The 14,872-nt window shown below is 31.2% G+C and overlaps 2 protein-coding genes across 3 annotated transcripts; one reads left to right on the top strand and one right to left on the bottom strand.

Moving 5' to 3' along the window:
• Positions 1–763: 763 nt before the first annotated feature.
• LOC120173601 (4-coumarate--CoA ligase-like 1) lies at positions 764–14,867 on the bottom strand. Its single transcript, XM_039180704.1, has 4 exons — positions 14,685–14,867; positions 14,395–14,615; positions 828–883; positions 764–770 (listed from the first exon to the last, which is right to left on the bottom strand). Exons 1-4 carry the CDS (start codon positions 14,830–14,832, stop codon positions 764–766), a joined length of 432 nt encoding a protein of 143 aa, XP_039036635.1. The 5' UTR covers positions 14,833–14,867.
• Positions 4,737–8,054, top strand: LOC120170414 (ranBP2-type zinc finger protein At1g67325-like). 2 transcript variants are annotated; one of them, XM_039178356.1, is made up of 10 exons: positions 4,737–4,866; positions 5,119–5,164; positions 5,243–5,358; positions 5,856–6,129; positions 6,332–6,402; positions 6,754–6,805; positions 6,906–7,015; positions 7,173–7,197; positions 7,274–7,425; positions 7,698–8,054. In XM_039178356.1, exons 1-10 carry the CDS (start codon positions 4,858–4,860, stop codon positions 7,698–7,700), a joined length of 858 nt encoding a protein of 285 aa, XP_039034287.1. In that variant the 5' UTR covers positions 4,737–4,857; the 3' UTR covers positions 7,701–8,054. The 2 variants fall into 2 exon arrangements, with proteins under 2 accessions (XP_039034287.1, XP_039034279.1); XM_039178348.1 differs by having other exon boundaries at positions 4,738–4,866; positions 5,856–6,135.
• Positions 14,868–14,872: the final 5 nt, after the last annotated feature.

The raw sequence follows: 14,872 nt of genomic DNA, 5'->3' as shown, positions 1-14,872 counted from the left end.
TATGTTGCTTCGGTTTGGAAAGAGAGAAACATAAGGCAGTTCTAAGGGAATTGCTAATACATGCACCAGAGTCCATAATATATGTTTTTTTGGACTAATGTTTATGCTCGAACATATTAGAATTACAAAGTCTCGAAGATTCAAAGTATATCTATTCGGTAAGCATAATGTGAATAAATCATTAAACGATTCTAATGTTGTTCCCTTTAATGTTTCATATTTGAGGTTGAATCTTTTTGAAGAAAGGGAGGATGATACATGCATCACAATGCTCACATCAAAGGAAGAAGTAATAACTCTTCCAAATGATCCACTCGTCCAAGCCTTGGAAAAGAAGATCAGAACAACAGCAGACTTGCTACGACATTTTGAATGGGATTCTAATATTATTTGGTCAACATGTATGCTGGATATACAACCGTCTGTCTCTTATCTTTCCAACGGCTCTTGAACCGCATCAATCCGATATCGGGATCTCAAGATACATTCATTTTAGTGAAGACAACGCATGTAGAAATTCCTATACGAGACTAATACGTGATTTTGTAAATATTACGAATTTTCAATATTTATATTGATTATTTGTAATATAATTTAATATATGATGATGCATTATCTTTTAGGATTAAATTTATTATTTAATTAGAAATTAAGGTTAAGTTAAAAAATTATTTTTAGTTATTATTATTTTATTAGGAATTAGAGTTAAGATATATATAGTTAGTTATTATTTTATTCATTAGTTATTTAAGACATTTAGAACTCATCTCCTATATAAAGGAGACTTCATTCAATTTTATAAAACATATTTCTTTGATTAATAATACAACGAGAGTTCGTTTTTGCAAGTATTGGTTTTCTTGTGCTTTCGAAGCTTCTTGTCCTGAAGTTCTTTCAAGTTATTGTGAGAGAGATTAATCTTCACACTCCAATTTGCCTTTTCATAGTGACTAGGAGGGTTGGTTAGAGCCATATTATCGAGTTTGCCTTTTCATTGTGACTAGGAGGGTTCGATAGGACACTTAGAGCTATATTATCGAGTTTGTCTTTTCATTGCGACTAGGAGGGTTTGATAGGACACTTGTCCATCCATTTTTCATAAATCCATCCTTACAATCATCATCTTTACCGTTCACTTTCGTAAGGAGCCATCTTCTACTATTTATCCCCTTTGTTCTTCATCAAGTCTAGAACTTTCTAGGTTTGATTCTTCAATAAGAGCAACGTTCATTAATCCGTCACCACTCCTCTATCACACTTTGGTGGAAGACTTGATTAAGCAACTGATGAAGGTGGTGCGCATTAAGATTGCAGCCTTGCGTGGCGTGGCCTTGGGTAGTTTTTCTGGTCTAGGTGATGGGGATTCCCTTTCCTTTTTGATGTTTGCTTGTTCTGCTGTCATTTCTCTGTTATGGCTTCGCTATAGGTTTTGTTGCAGAAGTGCTTTCTAATTTGTAATTTCTAGTACTTTTGGATGGGCTATAATTTTCTACACTTCTAGGAAAAATTATATTTAACAATTTTTTATAATGAGTTATTATTATTATTTGAATACATAAAGAGAGAGGAAGCAGTTTCTAAACTAGTCTACCAGTATCGGTTCAGACACTACATACAACATTCACCTGCAGCAACGGTTCCAAAGAGTAAGGCGGGCGAGTGTAGGTCTAAAGTCCAAACGGTAGAAACCAAGATAAATTTGTCATCCTATCTCTCACCTTGTTGCCTTCTCGAGGTCTATAAAAAAATTTTAAGCGTACCCTTCATTTTCGCACCCTGATCAAGTAAGATTAAAGCTTCCTCACTATTTGTTTCTAAGATAACAAAACCCATCTTCATATCCCATACTAGACATAAACCCTCGTAGATTTTTCATAGTTCTACATTCAGAACTGAAAAAATACCATTAACTTTCGTATACCTTACCAGTTGCTAATTACTTCGTCACAAACTTCTAATCTTGTGGTACCCTTTCTTGTTCCATCAGAATTAATTTTACACTAAATGTTGTTATCACGCATTTAAAAAAAAAGCAAATTTACTAATAAAAATAGAGTAAAATACATAAATGATCTCTCGAGTATAAGATATTATTTTATTAGTCAATCGATTATTAAAAGTTACAAATGGCCACCTGACTATTCATTATGATCCAAACTCGTCCTTTTTTCATTAAAAATTTAACGATTGTCTGAGTTGGACGTTAACTTGCTAACTGAGATATGATATAATATGGTCTTGATAACTCTCCAAAAGAGTTATCATTTAGTACTTTATACCTAGGTTTAGCTTGAAGTTAAGCATGTTTAAAAGCATTTTAGGATTAAATTAGTCATAATTGCATATATTTTTACATTATTAGAAATTTGGTTAACTTAGGCTAATTTCTAGTTTTTCTGTTAAAAAAAGGTGCAAAATACTGCAGCATTGGAACGGATGCTACAACAAGTGATGACTCACCAGGGCTGAGCAGAACATTCTGGAATAGGACAACTGACTGGGACAACTGTAATTCTTCTTATCCGAGCCTGCAACGTTGAGAACGATTATTGGAGAGGATTTGACAACCCTTACCTAAAAATAGGGCAATCATTTGCTCATTTTATCATCATATCTTCACCCTCTCCTCTCCACAAAGTCTTCTCGTCCTTTACCATGTCTGCTTAAGCCACTCAGCCTGGGAAGTGCTGCAACATTTGAGGAAAAGCTCTTGCCGAGCAGCATCGGCGGTTAACAAAAGATCCCTTCAGCTACACTTGTCCTCCGCTTGAGATAGGGAAGTACTAGGATAGTTTGAATATTGTTGTTGTGGATGATATTTGCTTTAAACTTAGTTGTTTGATGGATGCTTTTTCTATCATGAATGTTTTAAATTTATGACTTTGTGCCTTGAACTTATGAATGATTAAAGAGATTTTATTGTTCAAGTATATTGTTCATTTAGTTTGGAAATAAACTTGATGATATTCATACTATTTTTGTGGCCTTGGTATTGCGAGAAACTATTGCATATCAAGATGTATGTTACCAAGAATTTGATATAGTTACTAAATTGATCGTTTTATAAAAAGAAGCATTTTAATCCTATTATTATACTTGAAAATTCATTTTAGTCCTTTATTATAAAAGGAATATTTAAGTTCATGTACGTTTGAAAAATGAATATTTTGGTTCAAAAGTTTTAAGTTATAATTAGTTGATTTAAATATCTTGGTTTAAACACCCTCTAAATTCCTATTAATTTTAAAATTCAACAAATTGATCACTCCTAAAAAAAGGATAGAAATTTATTCAATGTAATTTAAAAAAAAAAGAATAAATAAGAATGATCTATGATGATGTTGACATTCTTCGTGAGTACATGACATGCATCCATTTATGATTGAATTTTTTTTGAAATAAAATAAAAACTTGAAATTTAACATTTTAATAAAATTTTAAACATATTTTATACTTTTTTATCATTTTTATTTAATTAAACTCTTACTCTAAAATTATAAGAAAATTTAATATATAATTTTTCAATTAAACATTTTTTATATTTTGGCTTATATTTGTAATATTATTGTAAGTGAAAATAATATAGTTTAGAGTTAGAAATAAATTAATTTTGAGTTTGGATTCCATAAGTGTTTTTAAAAATTATGTAAAAATTCACAACAAAATATTTTAAGAAAAATTAATTTATCTTAGTTTAAAATTGAGATGGGCCTAAAGAGTGTTTAAACCAAAATATTTAAATCAATACATAATGAAAAAGTTAGCTTTCAAAGTTTGTGTAATTAATCACTTTGACACCTATTCTTCTTTTTTTTGACATTTTAACCTCTAACATTTCAATTTTTAGCCAAAATAACTCATTTTGGATGAAAACTATTTGTTGAATAATGGTCAATACATGTTGCAGACATGACATTTTTATATATGTTTAATTGATGGTGACGCGTGTCACATCACCTAAAGTGATGATATGATATGTGCCACATCACTTAATAATCATATGTGAAAATACTACGTCAGCAATATGTGTTGACCATTAGTCAACTAATGATTTCATCCAACAATAACCATTTTAATTAAAAGAATAGGGACAAAATGTTAATTTGTGCATATGTTGAAGACTAATTTTATCATTATGCCTTAAATCAATTTACAATAACTTTAACATTTTGGACTGAAACATTGTCTTTTCAAACATACAAGAACTAAAAAAAAATTATTTTTATAGAATAGAGAGACTAAAATAACTTTTTAGATATAATATAAGAACATCTAATAGATTTTAGCTAAAATAAAAGGCATAATGACAAAATTACTTCTAACATTTATTAATCATTTTGTCTCTTATTCTTTTTTTAGATTATTTTAACTCAAAACATTTCTATTTTTGGTAAAAACAAGTATTGTGAGATCAAAATTATTAGTTAAATAACGATCGATACATATTATTGACGTGACATTTTTATATATATCACCAAACACTAAAGTAATGATGTGATATATACAACATCATTAATTGAATATATATGAAAATATTATGTTACTATCATGTAGTGACCGTCAGTTAATTAATAATTTTCATTTAAAAGAGATTATTTTGATTAAAAAAATTAAAACATTAAAAGTTAAAATATACGAAAATAAAAAAAAAAAGGCAAATTGATTATTTGTATAAATATTGAGGGTAATTTATTATTATACCAAACAAAAATTTCAGTTTCATCTCCTACCTCACATTCCGTTAGTACGTCACCTTCCTTTTATCGAGGGTAGGGCAAATCCCCTCCAATTCCCTCTCCCTCTTCTTTCGAATCTTAACACCGAAAAAGTCGAATCTGCCTCTATCGCCGCCGCACAATGTCACAGGTACTCATCCCTTCCAATACTCTCAATTTCCCTCGTTATAGAACCCTGCATCGAACTTCAATAGATCTAATGATAGAATTATCTTGAATATCAATTCCCCGTGGTCAATCTAGTTTTTTTCTTTTTATTTTTCCGAATCGTTTCTTTTTTGCTCAATTATCCAATTTTTTTATCGGTCAGCGGGATTAAATTTCGTAATTTTTGCTCAGTATTGATCTATGAACATCTTTACGGTGATTAACTTTGGTTCAGGTTGATAATAGAAACTCTTCTGCAGCGAAGCGTGCTAGAACCGATGGTATGCGCATTAATTTTTATATCATTTTGTGTGCTTTTTGATGTTGACAATGTTGAATTTTTGTGGTTAAATTGGTAGGTAGTCGTAGGGAAGATGATTGGACATGTCCTAGTTGTGGGAATGTCAATTTTTCATTTAGAACTACTTGCAATATGCGCGATTGCACTCAACCCAGGCCAGCTGTTCATAATTCAGTAAGTCTTTATTTTTATTACCCAATGTTGGTGTTCAAAATATTCCCGAGTTTTTAATGTTGTTGAATCTTTAATTGCTTTAGTTTTGTCTTATAGGTTTTAATGACTATTGACTAATGTTCGGATTGAAATTGGTTTTACTAATAAGTAATAACTGATGTTCAGATTGAAATTGTTTTTAACAGTATTAGTAATAGAAGAGCAGATTCTTAGAAATGAATGGTTTGACGAGTTACTTTTAATGAATTTAATACTTGGTTCTCAGCTGATTTAAAGGAAAAGAAGACCACCAGACTATATCATGTATTCATGTAATTCCCAATGTTTGCTTCGTTTTAGTCCCTCTAAATTCCTTATTAAGGAAAAAAAATTATTCTGCTGGTAATAAAATCATAGACCGTTTCTATTGTTTATCTCTTTAGAAACTAACTCTTGTAATTTTTTTCCTCCCACTATTATTGTTTTTATAGATTGAGTTGGTGAATTTTCCCTTGCAGAAATCTGCAGGCAAGCCTCTCCAAGTGCCACAGAGTTACTCGTCATCTGCTCCTTACGTAGGTTCTGGACCATCTTCAGTGTATCTGGGTGTACCGCCATATGGTTCTTCCCTGTTCAATGGTTCCCCTGTTCCTCCTTATGAAGCTCCTTTTTCTGGAGGATCGGCTTATCATTACAATTATGGCAGTCATCTTTCTGCTGGCAGTCCCTACCGGCCACTGCATGTGCCTGCTGGACCACCTCCTTATTCTAGTGGGCCAATGATAGGGAATGGTATTGGTAACATCCCCTGTAGTTTATAATTGTGATTGCTTTTCCTGCTTTATCATGTTGACCAAGAACATGCCTCGATCATAGTTACTTATTGTCTGCAAGCCATCCACCCATGCACATATTTGATTGAGCTTAAGCATGACACTTATATCATAGAAAGGTGCTAGTTTTTTTTCCCTTTCATTTTTTATTTTTTTTCCAGGTGGGATGTATGGCATGCCCCCTTTGATGGACCGGTACGGCCTGGGGTTGCCGATGGGCCCTCCTCCAATGGTATGTTGAGATGTTTAATGCTAGTTAGGGATGATTATATGTTACGAATGTGAAACTTTGATTGCAAGCCTAATAATATATTCTATCACTTCTCTGTGATTTAATCGCATGTTTTATAGGTTTGGGATTGTGTTCTTGATTTATTTAATGTCTAGGCAGTTAGCAATGCTGCATTGAGCATGCATCCCAAACTCCTTAGGTGCATTTTCGTTTAGAAGCAGTCAGCTAAAGCAAGGATTTCCATCCATTAGGAATTCTCTGTAATGGTTCTGAAATTTGAATATTCTACCGTCTAATATTTTGAGTTACATGAGTTCCATTTTATGATATAATTACACTTTTAACCTACAGGGACCGAGGCCAGGATTTTTTTCAGATGATAAATTACACAAAACCGGTGCAGGCATGTCACCTCTACTGTTATTGTTCAAAGAAGTGATTATCTGCACCTTACAAGAATTTTTTATTCAGTAATTTAATTCCTCTCTTTGAATCCTTGCCAGATGCTACACGTGATGATGATTGGAAATGGCCAAAATGTGGGAATGTTAACTTCTCTTTCAGAACTGTCTGTAACATGCGGAAATGCAATACACCTAAGCCTGGATCTCAGGTTTTTGTCAATTTACATATTTAATAATGATGCAATGCAGCTGCCCTTTTGTTTTCCTTTGGTACTTTGAAGACTAAAGATACATGAAATTCTGCATAATTTTTCTTTGATTATGAATCCATTTATTATTTGTGACAAATTTATCTTGTGAATGCAGACTCCAAAATCAGATAAATGTTCAAGTAAGTTCTTCTAAATTGAAACCATCATGATGTCATATATCTGAAATTTGATGTATATGTATTTCATGCTTTGCAGAACAAAAGACGCCAGAGGGAAGCTGGAAATGTCAGAAATGTAGCAATATTAACTATCCGTTCAGGACAAAATGCAACAGACAAAATTGTGGGGCTGAGAAACCAGCCGAGTCAAAGAAGTTCCCCTCACCAACCGCAAATGAGAATGATCAGGTTCGTGATCTGATGCATTTTCTTTTTCATCTAATTTCTTATATGAAGTTATTGTTTCTGGTGACCTTATTTGTACACGTTAAGAATTCAATAAGCTTTCAATACTTCAAACTATTCCCAGTTAAAGAATTTTTCAGGTTACCTGAGTGTATTTTGAACTGTTTTTACTATAGTCTCTTGCCTTTCTATAGTAAAGGGATTCTTGAATTTTATTGTTTAACTGAAGATTCTTTTTGTTCTTTCTGTTGATTTGCAATTGTCTACTGTTCCAGTGAGTACTAGGACATGTTTGAGGGTTCAGAACATCCAGAGTTATCGTCCACCATTGCTCAATATGGGTGTCTGAAAGTCAGTCTTGTCGTCCTCATTTTGCAGCAGTTGTAATGTTACTCTTCCTTCTCATGATCAGTGTCCAGTTTTTGTATTAATGCTATGGTACTTGTGGTCTTTATGGATCTTTGGTGCATTATGTGTCAGCCATCTTAATCCGGAAAATGTTTACAGTTTGGTTCTGGTTTCTGTTAGGTTGGTTTTGTATTTTGCAATCTATTCTAGTGAGCATGTTACTGTGAACTTAGATATATTGGTAGTGGGTAAAGACACTGCAAGTTGCACATTTCTTGGTTTCATTCAGTTCTGTGTTGTCTGTGTTGGGTTGTCATCATGCCAACCAAAATCTTCTATGAGGAGCATGGAAGTGCTCAACTTCCATTATTTAATTAGATCTATCGTCTGGTAGTGCTAGAAGTTGGAAATTTTAAGTGGTTTATGCACTCAACTATAGGAATTTTGTATTGTGTGTTTTGTTTGTGAGGGAAATTTATATTATATATCATTGAACTTTTAGACAATAGATCATAAATCTTTAATTCCATCCATTTACATCATTCAACTTTAAGGATTAACAAATGGTGTCATTTTTACTATCACTATTAAATTTTTCAAAGGAAACGTTGAACCAAAACTCCTACTTCACATGTTTTTTAAATAAAAAAATTTAATCTTGCTCACAATAAATTACTAGAAAAAACTAGTCTTTCAAATTGTTTAGGTATGAAACCATAATCAAATGAATCTATTTCTTAAATCTTTCTATTTTATTCTTCACCATTCTCACACTTTATTATTACTAATTTTCAAACGGTACCTTATGAGTAATTGTAACTTTGTTTTGTATTTGGATTAGATTTTTTTTTTTCAATTGTTAGTATTTTTATTTTTCAGTTAAATTAGGTAGAGAAGATAGAAACAAACTTTTCTTTTCACTTTATCAATTCCGTGATTGATCAGAGAGACTGCAATTTGATTTCAGTTTCTGAGAGAGAAACACGATTCAAAGATTTGAAAATGTAATTTTCATTTTGGGTACAAGAATTATCATTATTTCGGTGCACCTTGAAAATCTTCAAGAGATTGAAAGTGTGGTGAAGAATGATCTACAAATGTTGATTTAACTTAATCTGTTAGTATTAATGACTTCACTTGTTAATAATTGAAGTTGAGTGATGTAATTTGTTGAAATTGAAGTTTCATAATCTTGTTGGTTAAGCTTAGTGTCGTGTTGGTACGTTATACTTTCATGGGTGTTAAAGATACTGCGGTGAACTGTGCTCTATGCAATTATGCATTCTTCCTTCTTTTATCATAGGAAGGCAGTTACGTTTGATCTTGAGAAATCTCTGGTTTCTTGTCGATGTTAGATGTTGCATTCAGTCCTTTTGATTTCAGCGTTTGTTGTAGCCTTGAAATTCTGGTCATTCTAGATTGAATTTGTGTCATAGTTACAAGTTGGACTCCTATATATAGAAGTTATATGATTTGAATATGTAGAGCCATACTTTCCGGGAACAGCCTCAAGGGACCATTGTGAGCATAAAGTCATGTGATATGGCTCTGGGAAATGAAAATACCCAGTCGGTTGGTCATGACATTTTTATGATTTGTATGTTGTGTAAGGTTTTGTTTGAGGACCCCTCCCTATAATAGTTCGCATTATTCTATTTTAAACTAATGGTCTTTGAGATGAGATAATTCACAATATGATATCTCATAGATGAGTCATGAGTCTTGTATCAGCTGCATACTTGAATTTGATTTCGGATATGTGTTCACAGAATCAACATATGACATGTTTTTTTGTGATCAAAATTGTGAGACCTGATTTTCTAAAGAAGGTAATCATACCCTTTTAGGTTAGTGCATTCAAACTAGTTAGAATGCAAACTTTAGAAGATTTTGTTCAATCAGTTTGTAGAATGCTAAAGATTCTTTTTGGAGAATGGTTTTGTTAAAATGTTAAGCAGTAACTTGTTAATTAATTTGGTCCATTCATGACTGTAGTTTATTTGAAATTGATGAGTTGTTCAAATTTGACAAAGATGATGATAAGACCAATAGAGCGTTGGTTCTTGCATGTCAGTATTTATATTCGAATACTCATCATTTTAGTTTAAGAATACACTTGATAATCTTTAATTCAATATTCTTTAATAATTGATCGTTGTATTTCTTTGTATTTATGAATTTTATTTTACAATTAGTAAATATCATTATTTTTTTTCAGTAAAATTTTATGTCCAACCAATTGTAAAACAAAATTTCCATTAGCGGAATTTTTGTTTGATTGTATGATTATTCGTAACTACTTGAGAACTGTTCAATAAAATGCATGAAGCCTCAAGACAAATTCTTCATTAAACAAAAAAAATGTTAAATCCAAGTCAAAATCAGCGAGTTTAGAGTAGTTTCTCCTACTAGAGGACCATATTAAGAGCTACTAACGTTATATTAGTTGTCTTTAACGTTATTGTTAAGTTTAAACATTCAACAACCTCAAAAAACAAAATTTAATTATTTAAGAATGAGATTAATTAAGAAGAAATTAGGGCAAAATAAATAAATGGTCTCTGATTATAGGATATTATGTTGAGTTCATTTACTATTAAAAGTTACAAAATGATCCCTTAAATATAGAGTTGTTTTGTTGAATTTCTCGATTTTTAAAAGTTATAAAATGATCATCCAATTATTCATTATGTTCTAAATTTGTCCTTTTTTATTAAAAGATTAACGGCTGTCTGAGTTGGGAGTTAACATGTTGATTGAGATATGATAGACGTTTGAGATTATGAGATAAGATTTTATCATATCTTAGTTAGCAGGTTAACGTTCAATTCAGATCGTCATTAATATTTTAACGAAAAAGTACAAGCTTGAAATATAATGAATAATCGGGTGAACTCAACAAAACAATATCCTATAGTTGAAGGCTTTTATAAAGTAACTCCCTATAGTTAAGGGATCATTTTATAAATTTTAATAGTTAAAAGACTCAATAAAATAATATCCTATAATTAGGGGATCATTTACGTACTCCACCTAAGAAATTATTGTTTGACATAATTTAAGTAGAAACCAGTATTTTAACAAACCTCTCTAAAAACAACCCTTTTAAAGTCCACATTCATTATTTCAATGGCATTGTTAATGTCAACAAACTTTGGTTAATGCTGAATTGTCTTTATTTCAAATCTCCATGATCTTATAAAGTAAAATTGTGATGTCAATGTAAAAGCACTAGGAAATATGAATTCTTTCAACCCTTTTGATTTTATCGGTTTAAATTTGAGTACTTTATAATCAAATATAACCAAATATGAATTGGGAAGGTACCGAGCCTTAAACTGAGTATGTTTGTTTACCGAGCCTTAAACTGAGTAATGGCTCACCAGAGCCAACTGAAGCCTCAAATATCGGGAAGGTACCAGAGTGCTCAACCTTGGACACCTTTTTCTTTTTGCTAACATTATCTGGGATAGCATCAAAAGCCTCCAAAGTGAATTGGGTCGCTTTTACCTCTCTCAAAGATGATGAATTAATGGATGCCGATTTCAAACTTTCAGAAGAAGCAAGGCCCAAATCCGAGCCAGAAGCACCACTACCTCCAGCAGCAGCACCAGAAGAATAGAGAGATCCAGAGTCCATTCCTTCCTCTCCATCGATATCCCACTCTACCGGTATTAGCTTCCTTGGAATTTCAGTCGGTTTCGCATTTAACATCATTAGGTTTTCCCACTCCCATTGCAACGGGGTTTTAGCGTTCCACTCCATCAGAGATATAGAACTCAGAACAATTCGAACAATATCCTTCATATCAAAGCAAAGCATCTCATCACCAAAATCTGAAATATAACCTCGACGCTTGTTCCATTCATAAAGGAATTAAAACGAAAAGAATTTCAAGCATGCTAAATTCAATAACCTTATGTATAAACCAGACTATTCTGGGAAACTATATAGATACATCATACATAGCATTTAAAACAACGGAAAAGCAAATCCCAGGATGCCGAGTTCAAAACCTACCTCTAAATCTCACAGCATCAAAGCCAACCCTCTCTCTCTGTTTCTCAAATCTAGAGTGGTACAAATTAGAAAATTGTTAAATCCACTAAGCAAAACAATCGCAAACAGAGTAGCAGAGAGGTTCAACTAAACAAACAATCATTCCTCAAGACGAGCAAAACTTCTACACAGATATCGATCTCGATTGTTCAGATACGCAGATATCGATCTCGATCGTTCAGAAACAGACTAGACAACTTGAGCAAAGACAAAAAGAAAAAGGTCATATATTAGACATTGGGATACCAATAAGAATAGTAGTACAACTTGTCTTCTCCTACATTATTGCTAACACAAACATGTAGACCCCATAAAGCCGACCGATCTCTCGATTCGATTCTTGTTCGTGTGTGTGGATGGCATCACATCAACACAGAGTAAAAACAGACTACTGGAAGAGTTTACCTTGTCCATCAATAACATCCAAGTAGAGGAAAGAAATATCACGTTTTAACCGAGTGAGCTACTCGAAAACAACTCGAACGCCTTTCAATAATTCACATTCAATTATCTGGGCAATCTTTACAAAGTAGGTCCATGACTGAGACCCACAACAACCTATCAACTACTGGACAAAGCAAAATTCAATGAAACCCTAATCTGCCATAAATTCAACACCTCACAACTACCACAACCACCCTTTTTTATTTGCTTAACCCCACAGTGAAACATTAGAACCAAATACCAAACATGTATTTTTTAGAATGAATTTTTAGAAAGTATTTGGTCTCCTATCACCTATGTATATCATTTATCATATCGAAAAATATACAAGTAAAAAATAGACGAACTTTGTCATAAATATACAAAGAAAAATATGAGGTTAAAACGTGAAGAAGAAAAAATAGACGAACTTTGTCAAAAATAAATAAATAAATGCACATGATGTCATAACGAAAGGATGTAATTACACAAGTCAAACAACAACACACGTGTATTAATTTTATGTTCAATAATTCAATAAATATATATTTAAAATTTTATTTTTAAACACTTAAATATATTATATTTAAACAATGTGTGATTTGAAAACTCTCATAAGCTTCTCAAAACCCACATTGTTTATATTTAAGAGTTCTCAAGTGTTTAAATATTAACTTAAACATGTATTTATTGAGTGAATAAAAATAAAACTAATACCTGCAAGCTTTTATTGTCGCTCGGTCACCACACATTTATATTTTTAGATAAAATTTATATTCTTTTCATAATTTTTGTCACTTCTTTTCTTTTTATTTCATTTTAATTTAATTTTAAAAGTTTGATCAATTTATGTCACATCAATAAAATGTGTTTCTCGTAAAAAACGTCTTTTAAAAAATATTTCTTATAAAAAATATCTTTGTATTAGTGACATAAAATAGTGTTAATCCGAAAATAATAAAAAATGAATATTATGATAGGAAATAATTTTTTAATAGATAGTATTTAGATTAAAAAAAGGCTTTTCTCACTTTATTATTAATTTTTATTTGTAATTTTAAAAATTATCACAATTAATCTCTGTAATATTCCTGTGTCAAAATAATGTGGCATGAACAGAAAATACCACGCGACGTGTTAATAAAATATCACGTGACATTTTATTTAGAAAACTAAAAAAAATAAAAAAGGTCTAAATAAATTAACATCGGATTTTCTTATGCAATTTTATACGTTTGAGTTTTAAACATAAAACGCAAACTTAAAATTCGATATATAAATTATAATTTTAAAAATTATGATTTTTTAAACAAACGAGAATCATATGAAATTTTCATTAATATTTTGGAAATTTTATTAAAAACAAATGTTTTATTACATGATATCATGTCATGTTATTTTTGTCTTAAAGTTTAATTTAAAAATAAATATTTAATATATATATTATATTTTTATGTATGTACTGAAAGTATTTTTATTAAAATAATATTTAAAATATTTATCTTTTTATTTAAATATTTAAAATTATTTTTATTAAAATAGGTACTTAAATTATATTCTTTTTCATTTAAGTATCTACAATATTTTTTAATCAATTTTACATGTCAAGTTATAGATACCCAAGTGAAAATATTTTATAATTTAAATACTTATTTGATAAAATAAATAAATACTTTAAGTATTTAATTTAAATCAAAATACTTCAAATATTTAGATAAATACATGATATACTTTATATATCTATTTTTGAAATAAATCTTATTTTGATTAATATTGTTATTTTAACTCACGGACAATTAGGAGTTAATGAATAATTATTCTGCGTTTGTTTTTAATGCATGACACAGCCTAACAACAAGAAAAATAAAAGGAAGCCCAATTTTTGGATTATAATAATTAATAATAAATATAATAATCACACTTGCATCAAAACATTAACTTAATTCACTTATCCACTTGTTTATATTATTATTAAAATGTTAATCATGATTTTGCCAAACAGAAACAGATGCTAATTAATAATAATGTAGTTTCCTATTATTATTCATGATTAGGAGACGCTAAGCATATTTTTTTTTTAACAATGAGTAAATAGAAAGTTTAGAAATATATTATATGACCGTATTTCTATGTCTTGGATACGAGTGTCGAGACCACTGCTGCATCCTCGACCGAGGAATGTGTAAGGAGGATGGCCTTTAGCTCCGCAGGAGCTACTTGAAAACCCTTATACTTGATTAACTCTTTGATGCGATCCACGATGAAGATATCTCCATCGTCATCTACATACGCAATGTCACCGGTGTGTAGCCATCCGTTCTGGTCAATGGTTCGGTTGGTCTCCTCCTTGTTCTTATAGTAACCTGTAAGGTTAAAAACCAAGCGTAAATTTAAGTGTCAATTGAATTTGTTTTCAAATGATCTTATTGCACCTTGCATTATGCATTGGCTTCTAACACACAGTTCACCCGGGGAATTCTTCGGAAGAGATCGACCGGTATCAGGATCGATGAACTTGAACTCGAGATTAGGAAGGATAAACCCAACTGAGTTTTTCTTTGCAGTGTGATGGCCTTTCATGGGGTTGCCATGGGTGAGTATGTAGTATACTACAAAAGTC

Source organism: Hibiscus syriacus, unplaced genomic scaffold (assembly GCF_006381635.1).
Source record: "Hibiscus syriacus cultivar Baekdansim isolate YM2019G1 unplaced genomic scaffold, ASM638163v2 tig00003041_pilon, whole genome shotgun sequence".
NCBI lineage: Eukaryota > Viridiplantae > Streptophyta > Magnoliopsida > Malvales > Malvaceae > Hibiscus > Hibiscus syriacus.
Note: the sequence above shows the minus strand (reverse complement) of the source record. Positions and strands in the feature narration are given on the sequence as shown.